General features: G+C 50.2%; 1 protein-coding gene across 1 annotated transcript; it reads right to left on the minus strand.

Moving 5' to 3' along the window:
- Positions 1-1,421: 1,421 nt before the first annotated feature.
- Positions 1,422-10,085, minus strand: CRX (cone-rod homeobox). Its single transcript, XM_048501974.1, has 2 exons — positions 9,915-10,085; positions 1,422-3,301 (listed from the first exon to the last, which is right to left on the minus strand). Exons 1-2 carry the CDS (start codon positions 9,963-9,965, stop codon positions 2,678-2,680), a joined length of 675 nt encoding a protein of 224 aa, XP_048357931.1. The 5' UTR covers positions 9,966-10,085; the 3' UTR covers positions 1,422-2,677.
- Positions 10,086-15,977: the final 5,892 nt, after the last annotated feature.

The raw sequence follows: 15,977 nt of genomic DNA on the forward strand, positions 1-15,977 counted from the left end.
CTCGCCCAGACGTGTGTGTTTTTCAGCTACAGCAAAAAGGAATATTTTTTCTTTTCTCGTTTCATTTTTTTTTAAACAACTAGCAAAACTAGGACTAAGAAATTTCTAATAGTGTTTGCAAAAGAGAATCTCTCTTTTTTTTTAATTTAAAAAGCTGAGTTCTGTAATGTGTCAGGGGAAAAAGTAATCGTATTCTTTACAAATATTCATCAAACTCTTCTTCTGTTCTGATAAAATCCTGATTCAAAGGAAGCTTAAACTAGAAAAAGTTAGATCTCGCCCCCCCTCCCCATTTCCCCTAAATAAAATTTATCTGGACATAACCAACAAAAAACAACCCCCCCAAAAAATGAGATTCTATATCCATGAACCCAAGCACGATAACTAATTCTGGATTTTTTATATACATAAACCATTTGTGTGTTGGTAGTCAGAGATGCTGAATCCAATAGAGTTGCCAACTGACCAGGGGGAAATTAACAACAACTTTTATCTGCCTACAATTCTGTATCTGACGAAAGGTGCTCTGGCTCTCGAAAGCTTTCTTTTCTTTCCGAATCGCAGTTGACTTATGGCAACCCTTGTGGGGTTTTCAAGGCAAGCAACCAACGGAGGTGGTTTGCCATGGCCGACTTCTGCGTAGCAACCCTCGTCTTCCTTGGTGGTCTCCCATCCAAGCACTGACCAGGGCCAACCCTTTTTAGCTTCCAGGAGCTGATGAGATTAGACTAACCTGGGCCATCCAGGGCAGGGCAAAGACAAGCTGAGGTGGTTTGCCATTGTCTTTCTCTGCATAGCAACCCTGGGTTCCTGGGCTGACCCTGGGTTGACCCTGATTAGCTTCTGAGACCAGTCTAGCCTTGGTCATCCAAATCAGGGCAGGAGACATTCAGAGGTGGTTTGCCATTGCCGACCTCTGCATAGTGACCCTGGTCTTCCTTGGTGGTCTCCTATCCAAACACTGACCATGGTCAACCCTGTTTAGTTTCCAGGAGCTAATGAAATTAGGCAGGACAGGGACAAGCGGAGGTGGTTTGCCATTATTTTCCTCTGCACAGTGACCCTGGGTTTCCTCAGTGGTCTCCCATCTAAAGACTAAACTGGGCTGACCCTACTGAGCTTCTGAGATCAGTCTAGCCTTGGTTGTCCATATCAGGGCAAGATACCTTCAGAGGTGGTTTGCCATTGCCGACCTCTGCATAGCAACCCTGGTCTTCCTCTGTGGTCTCCCATCCAAACACTGATCACGGTCAACCCTGTTTAGTTTCCAGGAGTTAATGAAATTAGGCAGGACAGAGACAAGCGGAGGTGGTTTGCCATTATTTTCCTCTGCACAGTGACCCTGGGTTTCCTCGGTGGTCTCCCATCTAAAGACTAAGCTGGGCTGACCCTGCTGAGCTTCTGAGATCAGTCTAGCCTTGGCCATCCAAGTCAGGGCAAGAGACCTTCAGAGGTGGTTTGCCATTGCCTGTATCTGCAGAGTCACCCTTGCTAGTCTCCCATCCAAGGACTGTCCAGGGCCAACCCTACGTAGCTTCCGAGATCTGACAAGATCGGGCTAGTCTGAAAGCTTATACCCTGGAAATCTTGTTGGCCTTCTCAGGCACTAGGGGACTTAAATCTTAGACCTCAGATAAGCTTTCACACAACACGGAGAACAAGATTACCGTCTGCTATTTTCATTCAGTCAAAATGGGAGTGGGTCGCTTGTTCTGTGGAAAAACTGAAGCTGCCCTCATTGTCTTCACTAGTCCAAACTGCTCCCCAAGATAGGGCCGTGTGCCCCTTCCCATCTGCCCATAGCTGTTTTCGTTAAAAGACCGTCTGAGTATAAAGAGTGTAGTCCAAAGAGAATCACGATGGGTTTGAAAATAATACACCCAGCGTCAAACCAAGACACTGCAGCGCCTGAAGTGGAAAATCAAAATGGACGCCCTTCCTTCCACTCATTCTCTCCTCACTATTGCCTCTCAAAATGGCTGCAAGGCAACATTCGGGAAGCACACCCCGTGGTGAAAAAGTCCCGTCCAAGCGACCGACGCTGCTATCTCTTAAGACCCAGAAGAGGCAGCGTGAAAAGGGGGAAAAGAGGAAACAGGACTTCTGGGGCAGCTGTCTCTCAACAGGTTCTTCTGAGGAATCTGCCGTACCCAAGAACGTGCCGAGTGAAGACCCCAACCTGGTGGGCTTTGATGCTGGTTTTGTAAAACACATCCTGGAGTTCAGGTCTCCCCCAGACCAAGATTTTGAACTTCGGCCCACTTGGTGGGAGGAGGCGATCGGCTACCGGTCACCGAGTTCAAGTCAAGTATCTGAAGGAGTTACATGTCCAAGCTGGTCTTGAGTTCCTAGCGTCCGTGTGGATCCACCGTTCCCAACCCGTTGTCAGATGAGGGTCTCCGAAAACAGCGGAGAAAGACTGAGTGGTGCCAAAAATCTGCGTTTGACAATCGAGCCAAACCCCCTCGGTGCTGATCTGGAGGGCGCAAAGGCTTCTCCGCTTTCCGGAAGAGTCTGGAAGATCAAGTGGGGAGGAGAGAAGAAGCAAGCTGGGTGGGCGGACGGGTGGGTGGGCGGGTCACACCCCAAGGGGTGGGAGGAGGAAGCTGTCTCAAGGTGCTACGCGACAGGAGGAGGAACTTCTTCAAAGGGAAGCGAGTGGAGCAAACCTGGACTTTCACAAGACTTGGAATTTCCACGAGCTCTGGTCTTTGTAATCCAAGCAGTCGGTGGTGTTGAAGTTGAGCTTCCAGGAGGAGGTCTGGTCTTTGTAGTCTAGGCAATCCACGGAGCCGAAACCCAGCCCGGCTGTGCCGTAGCCCTGGCTGGACAAGGAGGCCGGAGACTGGCTCAGGTGGCTACCCATGGTGGGGGTAGCGATGGGGCTCAACGCGGCTCCGGGGGCAGACAGCTGCGGGTGCATGGGAGACAGGTAGGAGCTGCAGTCGAGGCCACTGAAGTAGGAGGTGGATCCGGCGTAGGTCTGGGTGTAACCGGGGGCCTGGGTATAGGTCATGGGGTAGCCGGTGGATCTTTGCATGCAGGGGGTAGTGGAGGCAGACAGGGGGTCTGGAATCGGGGAGATGGAGGCCGGGCTCCAGATGGAGACGGTGGCGCTGGCACTAGAGCTGGGCGTAACGGATGTGCCAGTCGGCGGGGGGCTGTACTGACCATTGGTGCTGGTTTCTGAGCTGGTCTCCCGGGCAGGAGAGGTCTTCTTCTTGGCCGGGCGCGCCTTGGCCTGGCCCGTGCTCTGCTGTTGCTGCTGGCGGCATTTGGCCCGGCGATTCTTGAACCACACCTGCAAGAAGGGTGGAGCGAAGAAAAGGCTGGTGAAAATTTCGGCGGTGGAACCAAAAACAAGGGCCTGGGTTCTGCGGGGACCCATTGCACTGGGATAAAAACAGACTGGAACGACAGGGATGGATCTGCCTGGGGTGGTCAAGAAGTCTGAACTGAGTGGCAGGTAGGCGACAACACAGCAAGAAGTCTGAACTGAGTGGCAGGTAGGCAATAACACAGCAAGAAGTCTGAACTGAGCGGCAGGTAGGCGATAACACAGCAAGAAGTCTGAACTGAGTGGCAGGTAGGCGATAACACAGCAAGAAGTCTGAACTGAGCGGCAGGTAGGCGATAACACAGCAAGAAGTCTGAACTGAGCGGCAGGTAGGCGATAACACAGCAAGAAGTCTGAACTGAGTGGCAGGTAGGCGATAACACAGCAAGAAGTCTGAACTGAGTGGCAGGTAGGCGATAACACAGCAAGAAGTCTGAACTGAGTGGCAGGTAGGCGATAACACAGCAAGAAGTCTGAACTGAGTGGCAGGTAGGCGATAACACAGCAGTGAGGCTTGTAGCTATCCGTCAGTCTGAACGGGAGACCTTTCAGGCGCTTACTGACAAGACACACGCTTATTTTTTGTCTTCCATTTTGTTTACAACACGCTTGTGCAGCACCGCAAGGAAAGGTGGCAGCCAAATGAATTGGAAGGTCAGCAGAGGCCACGAACCAGCCTTCTGTGGGCCCGCTGCTTTCATATCCAGAATGCCTTCCAATCCACTTTCAATGCACTTTTGCCATTCCATGCGGTTAAATGCAGCTGCAAAGTGCACTGGAAGTACTTTTCAGCATGTGTGAAAGCAGAGTCCTTAACCTATCTATAGAGCACAGGTGTCAAACTTGCGGCCCTGCAGATGTTCATGAACTACAGTTCCCATCAGCCCTTGCCAGCATAGCCAATGCTCATGTTGGGAGGGACTGATGGGAATTGCAGTTCATGAACATCTGGAGGGCCGCTAGTTTGACACCCCTGCTATAGAGGAACAGAGACCCAACAGGGACCCAGTCATAGCTTTAATTTTAACTCCGTACCTGGCAAAACTGGGCAGGTAGGGCTGCCGACGACTCGATGGGAAATTCCTGGAAATTTCCCAGCTTGGATAGAGGAGGGGCATGCGAAGCGGGGAGGGGAGGGAGCAGAAGAAGAATACACAGTCCGCTCTCCAACGCACCTATTTTCTCCAAGGTAACTGATCTCTGAAGTCTGGAGATCAATTATAATTCCGGAGAACTCTATGTCCTAGGTCAGCGGTGGCGAACCTATGGCACGGGTGCCAGAGGTGGCACTCGGAGCCCTCTCTGTGGGCACGCGTGCACAGAGTTCATCATGTGATAATAGTGTAATTATTTCAGGGAGATTATTAGCATTAAGCCTAAGACCTAGTTTTGGGGAAGCAGTGTAGGTAACCCTGTTAAGCGCTGTTAAACCCCACTGATTTTCATGGGAAGAACGAAAGCGTGATCCTTTACCTGGGAGTAAGCTCGGTTGCTGGCAATGGGGTTTGCTTCTGAGTAAACCCTCCTAGGGTCGTGATTCACCCGCTTGTGCAGCACTTCAAAGCAAAGTGCAAAGCAAAGCAAAGCCACCGACTACCACCAAGCTTACTCTCGAGTAATGCGCTCCTTGGAGCCAACCGTTTTTTCTATACTAAAACCTCAGTATTCAGGTTAAATTGCCGCATTGGCACTTTGCAATAAATAAGTGGGTTCTGGATTGCAGTTTGGGCACTCGGTCTTGAAAAGGTTCGCCATCACTGTCCTAGGTCAGTGGTGGCGAACCTATGGCACGGGTGCCAGAGGTGGCACTCAGAGCCCTTTCTGTGGGCACACGTGTACAGAGTTCGTTGTGGGGGGAGGAGGCAGAAAATCACACACACCCCACACACACACAATCTAGGCTGGCCTGGGCATGATCCTTTTATTTGTTTGTTTGTTTGTTTGTTTTATACACCGCCCTCCCCAAAGGCTCAGGGAGTAAACTCAGTTTACCTGGGAGTAAACTCAGTTGCTGGCAATGGGGCTTGCTTCTGAGCAAACCCTCCTAAGGTTGTGATTCACCCTTTCAAAGTGTTGCACGGTTGCTTCACCAAGCTTACTCGCGAGTAAAGCGCGGCTTGGAGGCAACTTTTTTCTAAACTAAAATCTCAGCATTCAGGTCAAATTGCCGTGTTGGCACTTTGCGATAAATAAGTGGGTTTTGGGTTGCAATTTGGGCACTCCGTCTCGAAACGGTTCGCTATCACTGTCCTAGGTGACTTGGACCCTGCCGACCTAAAGGAACCCCTGTACCTGTATGTACTTTCCCGGGCACTGAGGACACAGGAGGGGGGGCTCTCCTTGTGGTACCCCCTCCCCTGCTGAGATACAGTGGGCAGAGGCTTGTAGGATGGCTTTCTCTGTGATTACCCCCAGGTTTTGGAATGATCTTCCCTCAGAGGTTTGCTGGGCGCCTACCCTGTATGGTTTTAGGCAACTAGCCAAGGCTGGAGTGAGGGGGAGCTGCGTCTGGGGCACGTGCGCCCCCTTGTTCTCTCCAGACTCCATCTCCAAATCTCCAAGATCTGGCAACTCCATCCCCCAATGGTAGCCAGGAGGAGTTGGTAACCCAAACTTTTTTTGCCACCAAGTCACAGCTGACTTGTGGCAACCTCATAGGGCAATGATGGCAAACCTATGGCACTCCAGATGTTCATGGACTACACTTTCCCATCAGCCCCTGTCAGCATGGCCAATTGGCCATGCTGGCAGGGGCTGATGGGAATTGTAGTCCATGAACATCTGGAGCACCAGAGGTTGGCCACCCTAGGACATGCTGGCAGGGCTGATGGGAATTGCAGTCCATGAACATCTGGAGCACCAGAGGTTTGCCACCCCAGGCCATGCTGGCAGGGGCTGATGGGAATTGTAGTCCATGAACATCTGGAGCACCAGAGGTTGGCCACCCCAGGCCATGCTGGCAGGGGCTGATGGGAATTGTAGTCCATGAACATCTGGAGCACCAGAGGTTGGCCACCCCAGGCCATGCTGGCAGGGGCTGATGGGAATTGTAGTCCATGAACATCTGGAGTGCCATAGGTTTGCTACCACGGTCATAGAGTTTTCAAGGCAAGAGACATTCAGAGAGTTTGCCTTTGCCTGCTGCCAAGCAATTCCAGTTACCCGAAAATACTCCGGAAAATATTCTTAAGTATGATGGGCTGGTGGGTGGATTATTACACACCTCTCTCTCTCTCTCTAACAAAAGTCAAATGGAACGTTCCAAGCTTTTCCTACCATTTCTGCATTTTTAAAAGGCACCTGCCTGAATAATTCTACAGAAAGGCACCGTTCACCTTCAAACAGGTGCCTTTCTGCAGAAGGTGCCTTACCTGGAACCTGGAGGCAAGAAAGAGCTCAAGCAGCTACATTAGGGAAGACTAACCAAATGCCACATCACAGTATGCAGGCTTTTGAGTTCTGCAGATCTCTTCTTCAGGCTACATGTTGTAAAAAGTAGGACAAAGGAAGAAGACACTTCAAGATACGCTGTAAAACCAACTCAAAAGCTTCTGCAGTGGTTTGTGGCATCTGGTAGGTCGAATAAATGGTATTGCACAGACCTGGATGGCCCAGACTAGCCTGACGCCGTGAGATCTTTGAAGTTAAGCAAGTCCAGCCACTGGCGTAGCTCCGACGGGGACATCCGGGGCGGTCCACCCCGGGCGGGCTCCTGCCAGGCCACGTGGGGGGCGGCAGCGGCGGCTGCTGGCTGCTGGACATGCCTGGCCTTGCTGGGGCAGACGTGCAGCCCAAGCAGGCCTCCTTGTGGGCCTGCTGAGGCTGCCTGAGGGGTGGGGAGTTCGAGGGGGAGGGCCCACAGCTTGAACAGGCACCACATGTGACCTGGTGGCTTGAAGAGGAGCAACGGAAAGGCTGCCGTAAAGGGAGCCCTTTCCACATCCATGAGCCACCAGCAGTCCCGGAGCGCCTGCCTGCCGGAGCCTGAAGACAAACAACAAGTCAGGTAAGCAGCAGGCACTGGGCGGGCGGGGGCGGCGCTGCTTGGGAGGGCAGGGGGTGGCCTGGGCGACTCTCTTCCTCCCCTGGGCTGTTCTGGGGGTGTGTTTGGCGCGCTCCGTGGCCGGCAGGGCCTTCTGCAGGGATTTTCCTCCTGTAAAAGAGCCTGCAAGAAAGTCTCCAGCTCTTTTACAGGAGAAAAATCCCTGCAGAAGGCCCTGCCGCCCACCGAGCATGCCCAAAACACCCCCAGAGCAGCTGAGGGCAGCCCCAGCCAGGTCTTGATCTGGGGGGGGGGCGATCCGCTGCTTGGGAGGGCAGGGGGTGGCCTGGGCGACTCTCTTCCTCCCCTCGGCTGCTCTGGGTAGTAATGGTGGAGGGCAGCTGCCAATGGGGGGGGGGGGCGCAAAACTCAGATTTTGTCCCGGGCTACATTTTCCCTAGCTACGCCCCTGAGTCCAGCCCTTATTGCTTAACTGGGAGATGACCAAGGAAGTTCAGGGTTGCTAATAAAAGGAAACATTCCTTCCCGCAACGTGTGATTGGTGTTTGGAATATGCCGCCACAGGAGGTGGTGATGGCCATTAACCTGGATAGCTTGAAAAGGGGCTTGGACAGATTTATGGAGGAGAAGTCGATTTATGGCTACCAATCTGGATCCTCCTTGATCTCAGATTGCAAATGCCTCAGCAGACCAGGTGCTCAGGAGCAGCAGCAGCAGAAGGCCATTGCTTTCACATCCTGCAGGTGAGCTCCCAAAGGCACCTGGTGGACCACTGCAAGGAGCAGAGTGCTGGACTAGATCGGGGTAGGGAACCTGCGGCTCTCCAGATGTTCAGGAACTACAATTCCCATCAGCCCCTACCAGCATGGCCAATTGGCCATGCTGACAGAGGAACTGATGAATTCTATTTATCGGAAAACACGGTCTGGACTAGATGGACTCTGGTCTGATCAAGCAGGCTCCTTCTTATGTTTGTTATGCTATTCAGAGGCGCGAAATGACAAAGCCCCTCTGAATGTCTCTTGCCTTGAAAATCCTATGGAGTCACCGTAAGTCAGCTGAGAATTGACAGAACTTTCCACCTCTAACAAAAAGGAACATCCGTTTTTAATTGAAAAGGCTGCTAGGGCCTGCTCACCTATTGCCCCGGGGATCCCCTGCATATCTCTATCAAATAATTTCGCCCAGGTTACGCAGAGCAATGATGTTGGCCCGTTGGAAGGCTCTTCCATCAGCTGCACTGACAGGGACATTTGCTGACATCCCTTACCATCAAAGGCAGGGATCTTCAAACTATGGCCCTCCAGATGTTCATGGACTACAATTCCCATCAACCCCTGCCAGCATGGCCAACTGGTAGAGCTCACGGGAATTGTAGTCTATGAACTTATCTGGAACCCTGGAACTGAAAGACCCCTGATCAAAAGAACTGTGCATGCAGTGGGGACTGTAGCCAGACTCTATAGCACGTTGTCAAATTAGCGGCCCTCAGATGTTATGGTTCACAGTTCCCATAATCCCTACCAATGATGCTGGCGGGGATTATGGAGAACTATGATCCTGTATCGAAGAACAAATGTCGCTCTATCTTATTCTACTGCCCCCTTTATACGGCTCTTAGAGCAAAATTGCTATCGCCATTGTTAGTTTAAAAAGAGCACGTTTCCAACTCGCAGAAAATTGTTTTCTTCTTAGATGATACCAGCAGTGATGTAACAGATCCAGTAGCCAATTTTTTTGACCTATTTATAATTCAGAGTTCCAAGGGTAAACCTGATTAATACCTCTTTCCTCTTCTTCCTTTTCATTTCATTTTATATGTATACCTACCTACCTACCTACCTACCTACCTACCTACCTACCTACCTACCTACCTACCTACCTACACATACATACATACATACATACATACATACATACATAATACATACATACATATATACATACCGTGTTTCTCCGAAAATAAGACAGTGTCTTATATCAATTTTTGCTCCCCAAGATGCGCTATGTCTTATTTTCAGGGGATGTCTTATTTTTCCGCTCCACAGCTGCCTGCTCTGGTGTTCTGTTCGACGGGCATGCTTCCAAACAAAAACTTTGCTATGTCTTACTTTCAGGGGATGCTTTATATTTAGCACGTCAGCAAAACCTCTACTACGTCTTATTCTCAGGGGATGTCTTATTTTCGGAGAAACAGGGTACACACACACACACACACACACACACACATTTCCCTCTCTCCTCTTTTTTCTCCTTTGTGTGGCTGAATTAATTTATTGTTTATGGAACCGTATTATTATGCCAATAAAGGTTGTTGATGTTGACGTTGGTTGTGGTGGGTTTTCCGGGCTGTGTGGCCGTGGTCTGGTAGATCTTGCTCCTAATGTTTCGCCTGCATCTGTGGCTGGCATCTTCAGCGGTGTGTCCCAGAGGGAAGTCCGTTACACACTGGTGTCATTTATTTAAAAGGTTTTTGTCGCTTAGTTTCACTTGAACAGTCAGTACCAATCACAGATCAGTGTGCTAGCACATGGCTGCTTCCCCTCCCCCCCCCCCCGCCCCCCACACACATACCTGTACTCTGGATTCAGGCAGATTGATTTTCAGGGCCACCTCTTCGCGCATGAAGATGTCGGGGTAGCGAGTCTTGGCGAAGAGCGCCTCCAGAATATCCAGCTGGGCCCGGGTGAAGGTGGTCCGTTCGCGCCTTTGTTTCCGGGGAGTAGCTGCATAAAAAGGGGGAGCGGTGAATCAAGGAGAAGGCGAGAAAGCGTGCATCTCACCGTGCAGCCACAACCAGGTTTCTGTACCTCAAAATGGGTGTGACGCGGGATGCAAACCCCTTGTGCAAACCTGGGGATCAAATTCTAACCAATCCTTCTGGGTGAGGTGACCAACCTGCAGGTGGTAGCCGGCGGTCTCCTGGGATTCCAACTGATCTTCAGGTGACAGAGAAGGCGGAGTCTAAATGGCATGAGATACCAATGAAGTCTCTCTCCTCCACAAGCCCCGCCCTCCTCAGGCTCCATGCCACAATCTCCTGCTATCTCCCAACTTGCAGCTGGTGACGTGCTTCTGGGGAATGGACACACATCTGGTTCCACATGGTCAGCCTATGTCCGTGGTGGCGAACCTTTGGCACTCCAGGTGTTATGGACTACAATTCCCATCAGCCCCTGCCAGCATGGCCAATTGGCTGATGGGAATTGTAGACCATAACATCTGGAGTGCCAAAGGTTCGCCACCACTGGCCTATGTGATACAGCCCCCTATAATGAGCCCTACGTCCCCTCGAGGCAGGAAAGCAAGCCATCTTTCAGGGGTTTCACTGAGTAGCTGTTTTGCTCTGCAGTAGGAGAGCTAGATTCGAATCCAGGGGCACCTTAGGGACCGAAGAGATTTTCAGGGCATGAGCTTTGGAGAGTCAAAGCTCTCTTTGTCAGATGTTTCGGGGGGGGGGGGTTCCCTCTGAAAAGTGCCGGAGATTGATCTGCAAGGGTTCTAAGGCCCCCCCCCCCAGCCATTTGGAAACCCTTGGGCATCTTCCACCTGCAGGAGAAGGCGTTTCTTGTTTGTCTAGAAATGAGGGAGCTTCAGCTTTTGAAGTGGTGGCTCCATATTGAAAAAAAAAATCTACTCCTTGGGTTTCTACTCATGGCAGTCCTCTTCATATGCTTTACCATACAGAAATTTACCATCATCTAAAGATCAGACTGTACGACCAGGAATACCAATCTCTCCTGAGTGCTGCACAAAGCTCCTGTTCCCCTCTATCCTTTAGGATCACACCCCCGAAATCTAGCCCTGCTGTATATTTAGAACAGCTTGTTAACTATAAGTGCAGATGGGTCATGACAAGAGCAAGGTGCAACTCATTCCCCTCTGTCTACCTTCAAGGTGGTTTCCTTAACATCCCACAAAGTGAGCGTTGCTGTTGGTACTGTCCCGACGCTATGGACTCAATCCCTCATATCCTGCTTTACTGTTCGAGGTATAATGATATTAGGACTGATCTGGGAGCTTTGCTACCTCTAGAATTTATGTTTCTCTCAGACAAACTAAAAATGTCTAAGCTGTTGAACAGCCCTCATGTAGAAATTTCTGAAGCAGTTGCTACATTTTTAATTCGTGTTCTACATGATATATAACAATGATCCTGTTATTGTACTTGGAATGTAGGGTACTTCTGGTTTTACGCCTAATAAAGGTTTTTGGCTTGGTTCAGTGGTTGTTTTTAGGCACTGTCGAAGGTTTTGATGATCGGAATCCACTGGCTGTTGTGGGTTCTCCGGGCTGCGTGGCCGTAGTCTAATAGTTTTTGCTCTTAATGTTTCGCCTGCAAAGGCTGGCAAAACGCTAGGAGCAAAAACTACCAGACCACGACTACATAGCCTGGAAAACTCACAACAACGTTGGGTTCCCCCCCCCCTTAAAGCTCTGGTTTTAATGATGTATCAGAAAGATTTTGGGTTTTAAAATGTGATTTCGAATGTGATCTTATTATTTTTAATTATTTATTATGAACAAGAGCCAACACAGTGTAGTGGTTAAAGTGTGGGGCTGGGATTGGGGAGACCCACGTTTGAAACTTCGCTCTGCCATGGAATCTTGCTGGCTAACCTTGGGACAGTCACTCTCTCAGCCAGTGGTGGGATCCAAAAATTTTAGTAACAGGTTCCCATGGTGGTGGGATTCCAACTGTGGCGTAGCGCCAATGGGGATGGGCGGGGCACGACGGGGGTGGGCATTCCAGGGGAGGGGCTGTGGCAAGGGTGCAGCCGCTGCGCCGGTCCTTGGGCTCGCAAATGGAAAGCAAATGCACTGCATGGCGCCAGAGCTGCCACGCACGCCCTTGATTACCACCACCTGCTGGAACTGCTTCAAGTTCTGCAGCTGCTGCTTTGAGGAGGGAAGTAACTAGGCCAAAATCACGTGGCAAAATCACCAATTAGTAACCCCCTCTCGGCACACACAAATAATTAGTAACCCACTCTCGGGAACCTGTGAGAACCTGCTGGATCCCACCTCTGCTCTCAGCCTAACCCAGGATTATTGTGAGGATTGTTGTGAGGATTGTTGTGAGGATCCCGGAGCACAGGATTGTTGTGAGGATAAAATGGAGGAGAGAACAATGCCAGGGGTGGCCAACCACATGGTGCTCCAGATGTTCATGGACTACAATTCCCATCAGCCCCTGCCAGCACGGCCAATTGGCTATGCTGCAGGGGCTGATGGGAATTGTAGTCCATGAACATCTGGAGCACCATATGGTTGGCCACCCCTATTGTAGGCCGTTTGGGTCCCTACTGGGGAGTAAGACCGGATATAAATCAAGTAAAGTTTGGGTCACTACTGGGGAGAAAGACAGGATATAAATGAAGGAGCAGCAGTGGCGTAGTGGTTAAAAGCAGGTGCATTCTAATCTGGAGGAACCGGGTTTGATTCCCCGCTCTGCCACCTGAGCTGTGGAGGCTTATCTGGGGAATTCAGATTAGCCTGCGCACTCCCACACACGCCAGCTGGGGGACCTTGGGCTAGTCACAGTTCTTGGGAGCTCTCTCAGCCCCACCCACCTCGCAGGGTGTTTGTTGTGAGGGGGGAAGGGCAAGGAGATTGTCAGCCCCTTTGAGTCTCCTGCAGGAGAGAAAGGGGGGATATACATCCAAACTCCTCCTCTTCCTCCTCCTCCTCCTCCTCCTCCTCTTCTTCTTCATAAATATTATGTATGTTTTAATTTGTCAGCTAACTTCCGCAGAAGTTCCACCAGTTGTGTTGAGAGGGAAGCATGGAAAATGAGAAGGGTAGAGTCAGACTTCAATCCTGGACGTGCCACAATGAGTCACCATTTCCTGATGCACGGTCAATACGTGTTTAGAGACACCTCTCTCCCCTTTGTGCTTTAGGAGTTTCTACCCACCACCCTCCTGCTAAACCCTTTTCTAGTAAGAGATTTGTGTGGGGACTTGAAAACAGATACTGCGTTCAGTTATCCCCCCAGGCTCTTATTTCCTGGTGTCGGTACCAACTAGTTTTATCTCTTAACCAGATAACTATTCATTCCCCAATGGATGAGATAGCTGTGTCTCTGTGTTCCTACTCAGCATTTCAAAGGTTAGGGTTGCCAAGAAGGCGTTTTTTTCCAAAACACAAGAGAGACTCTCTGTTTCCTGCCCAAAATAAACAGCATCTTTGCGGAGTGTTAAGGACGAGCAAGCTTTCATTCCAGCATTAGGTTTGGTGAAGAAAGAGCCATTTCGTCCAAAGAAAGACAGTGGCTCATCACCAGGTAGGTAAGCAGATGCATGAGGTTATTAAGGCAAAATATGCTCTTTGGCCTGGCTCTTTACAGAGACGCTTCTGTTAGAACGTATTAGACTGGAGTCCAGGAGCACCACAGAGACCCAATAAGATTTTTGGAGTGCAAACTTCTGAAAGTCAAAGTTTCCTTTATCGGATATAGGCAGGAATGGAGAGCTTGCATTTTCCTGTCCAAAGGCTGCAAAGAAAGAATTCAGGTCGCAAAAGTACAGTGCAAAAATAAAACCTGCTGGATTAGAGAAGGAAGAGATACTTTTGGGAGGGGGAGAAATATATTCCTCCTCTGCACTAAGCAACTGGATTCCACTCTACATTGTACCTCTGCGGCTTGATTTGTTTCTTTGCAACCCCCCTCCTGGGTTCGGACTGGGATATGAGAAGTCTCCCTTCCTGCTAGTATCTGATGAAGGGAGCGCTGGCTCTTAAAAGCTTCTACTGCCCAAAATCTTGTTGGCCTCTAAGGTGCTACTGGAGACAGACCCCGCTTTTCTAGCGCAGAACCTCTGAATATCTGCGTGGAAAGGGCTGAAAGACTCCTTTGTTTCTCCTCTTTGCAGAAAGGCAGTTTGTTGTAATATACACAGAGATTTTTTACCACAGATATGGCTACTGCTCCGGAATTATTGCCCTAGACCAGTGGTTCTCAACCTTCCTAATGCCGCAACCCTTTAATACAGTTCCTCATGTTGTGGTGACCCCCAACCCTAACATTTATCCAAGCACAGGCTGAGGAGGAATACTGATGCAGAGAGTCTTAGGCAGTGGTTCTCAACCTTCCTAATGCCGCAACCCTTTAATACAGATCCTCATGTTGTGGTGACCCCCAACCCGAGCATTTATCCATTTTACAGACGGAGAACACTGATGCAGAGAGTCTTAGGCAGTGGTTCTCAACCTTCCCTAATGCAGCGACCGCTAGCTACAGATCCTCCATGTTGTGAAGTGACCCCCTAGCCGAGCACTTATCCATTTTACAGGCCGAGGAGAACACTGATGCAGAGAGTCTTGATGAGTGGTTCTCAACCTTCCTAATGTACGACCGCTTTAATACAGATCCACGTGTTGTGGTGACCCCCAGCCGAGCACTTATCCAGAACACAGGCCGAGAACACTGTTGCAGAGAGTCTTGGGCAGTGGTTCTCAGCACTTCCTCATCTTACGACCCACAATACAGATCCTCATGTTGTGGTGACCCCCAACCCGAGCACTTATCCATTTTACAGACGGAGAACACTGATGCAGAGAGTCTTAGGCAGTGGTTCTCAACCTTCCTAATGCCACGACCCTTTAATACAGATCCTCATGTTGTGGTGACCCCCAACCCGAGCACTTATCCATTTTACAGACGGAGAACACTGATGCAGAGAGTCTTAGGCAGTGGTTCTCAACCTTCCTAATGCCGCGACCCTTTAATACAGATCCTCATGTTGTGGTGACCCCCAACCCGAGCATTTATCCATTTTACAGGCCGGAGAACACTGATGCAGGGAGTGCTGAAGCAGTGGATCAAACCTTCCTAATGCCCGCGACGCTTTAATACAGATCCTCATGTTGTGGTGACCCCAGCCCGAGCACTTATCCATTTTACAGTTGGAGAACACTGATGCAGAGAGTCTTAGGCAGTGGTTCTCAACCTTCCTAATGCCGCAACCCTTTAATACAGATCCTCATGTTGTGGTGACCCCCAACCCGAGCATTTATCCATTTTACAGACGGAGAACACTGATGCAGAGAGTCTTAGGCAGTGGTTCTCAACCTTCCTAATGCCGCGACCCTTTAATACAGATCCTCATGTTGTGGTGACCCCCAACCCTAACATTTATCCATTTTACAGACGGAGAACACTGATGCAGAGAGTCTTAGGCAGTGGTTCTCAACCTTCCTAATGCCGCGACCCTTTAATACAGATCCTCATGTTGTGGTGACCCCCAACCCGAGCACTTATCCATTTTACAGACGGAGAACACTGATGCAGAGAGTCTTAGGCAGTGGTTCTCAACCTTCCCAATGCCACGACCCTTTAATACAGATCCTCGTGTTGTGGTGACCCCCAACCCGAGCATTTATCCATTTTACAGACGGAGAACACTGATGCAGAGAGTCTTAGGCAACCCCGGTGAAACGGTTGTTCGACCCCCAAAGTTGTCGCTACCCACAGGTTGAGAACCGCTGCCCTAGACAGACCTCTTTTCTGCCCCTGTGCTTGGAAGAAATGAGTTCCTTTTAGTGGTCCCCAGGACCACATTTCTAGGGAGTCTATTCCACAGGAAGAGATATCCTTTTGAAAGCAACAACTCATTTCAACTGGCAGGGTTCGGC

This window comes from Sphaerodactylus townsendi, linkage group LG06 (assembly GCF_021028975.2).
Source record: "Sphaerodactylus townsendi isolate TG3544 linkage group LG06, MPM_Stown_v2.3, whole genome shotgun sequence".
NCBI classification, from domain to species: Eukaryota; Metazoa; Chordata; class Lepidosauria; order Squamata; family Sphaerodactylidae; genus Sphaerodactylus; species Sphaerodactylus townsendi.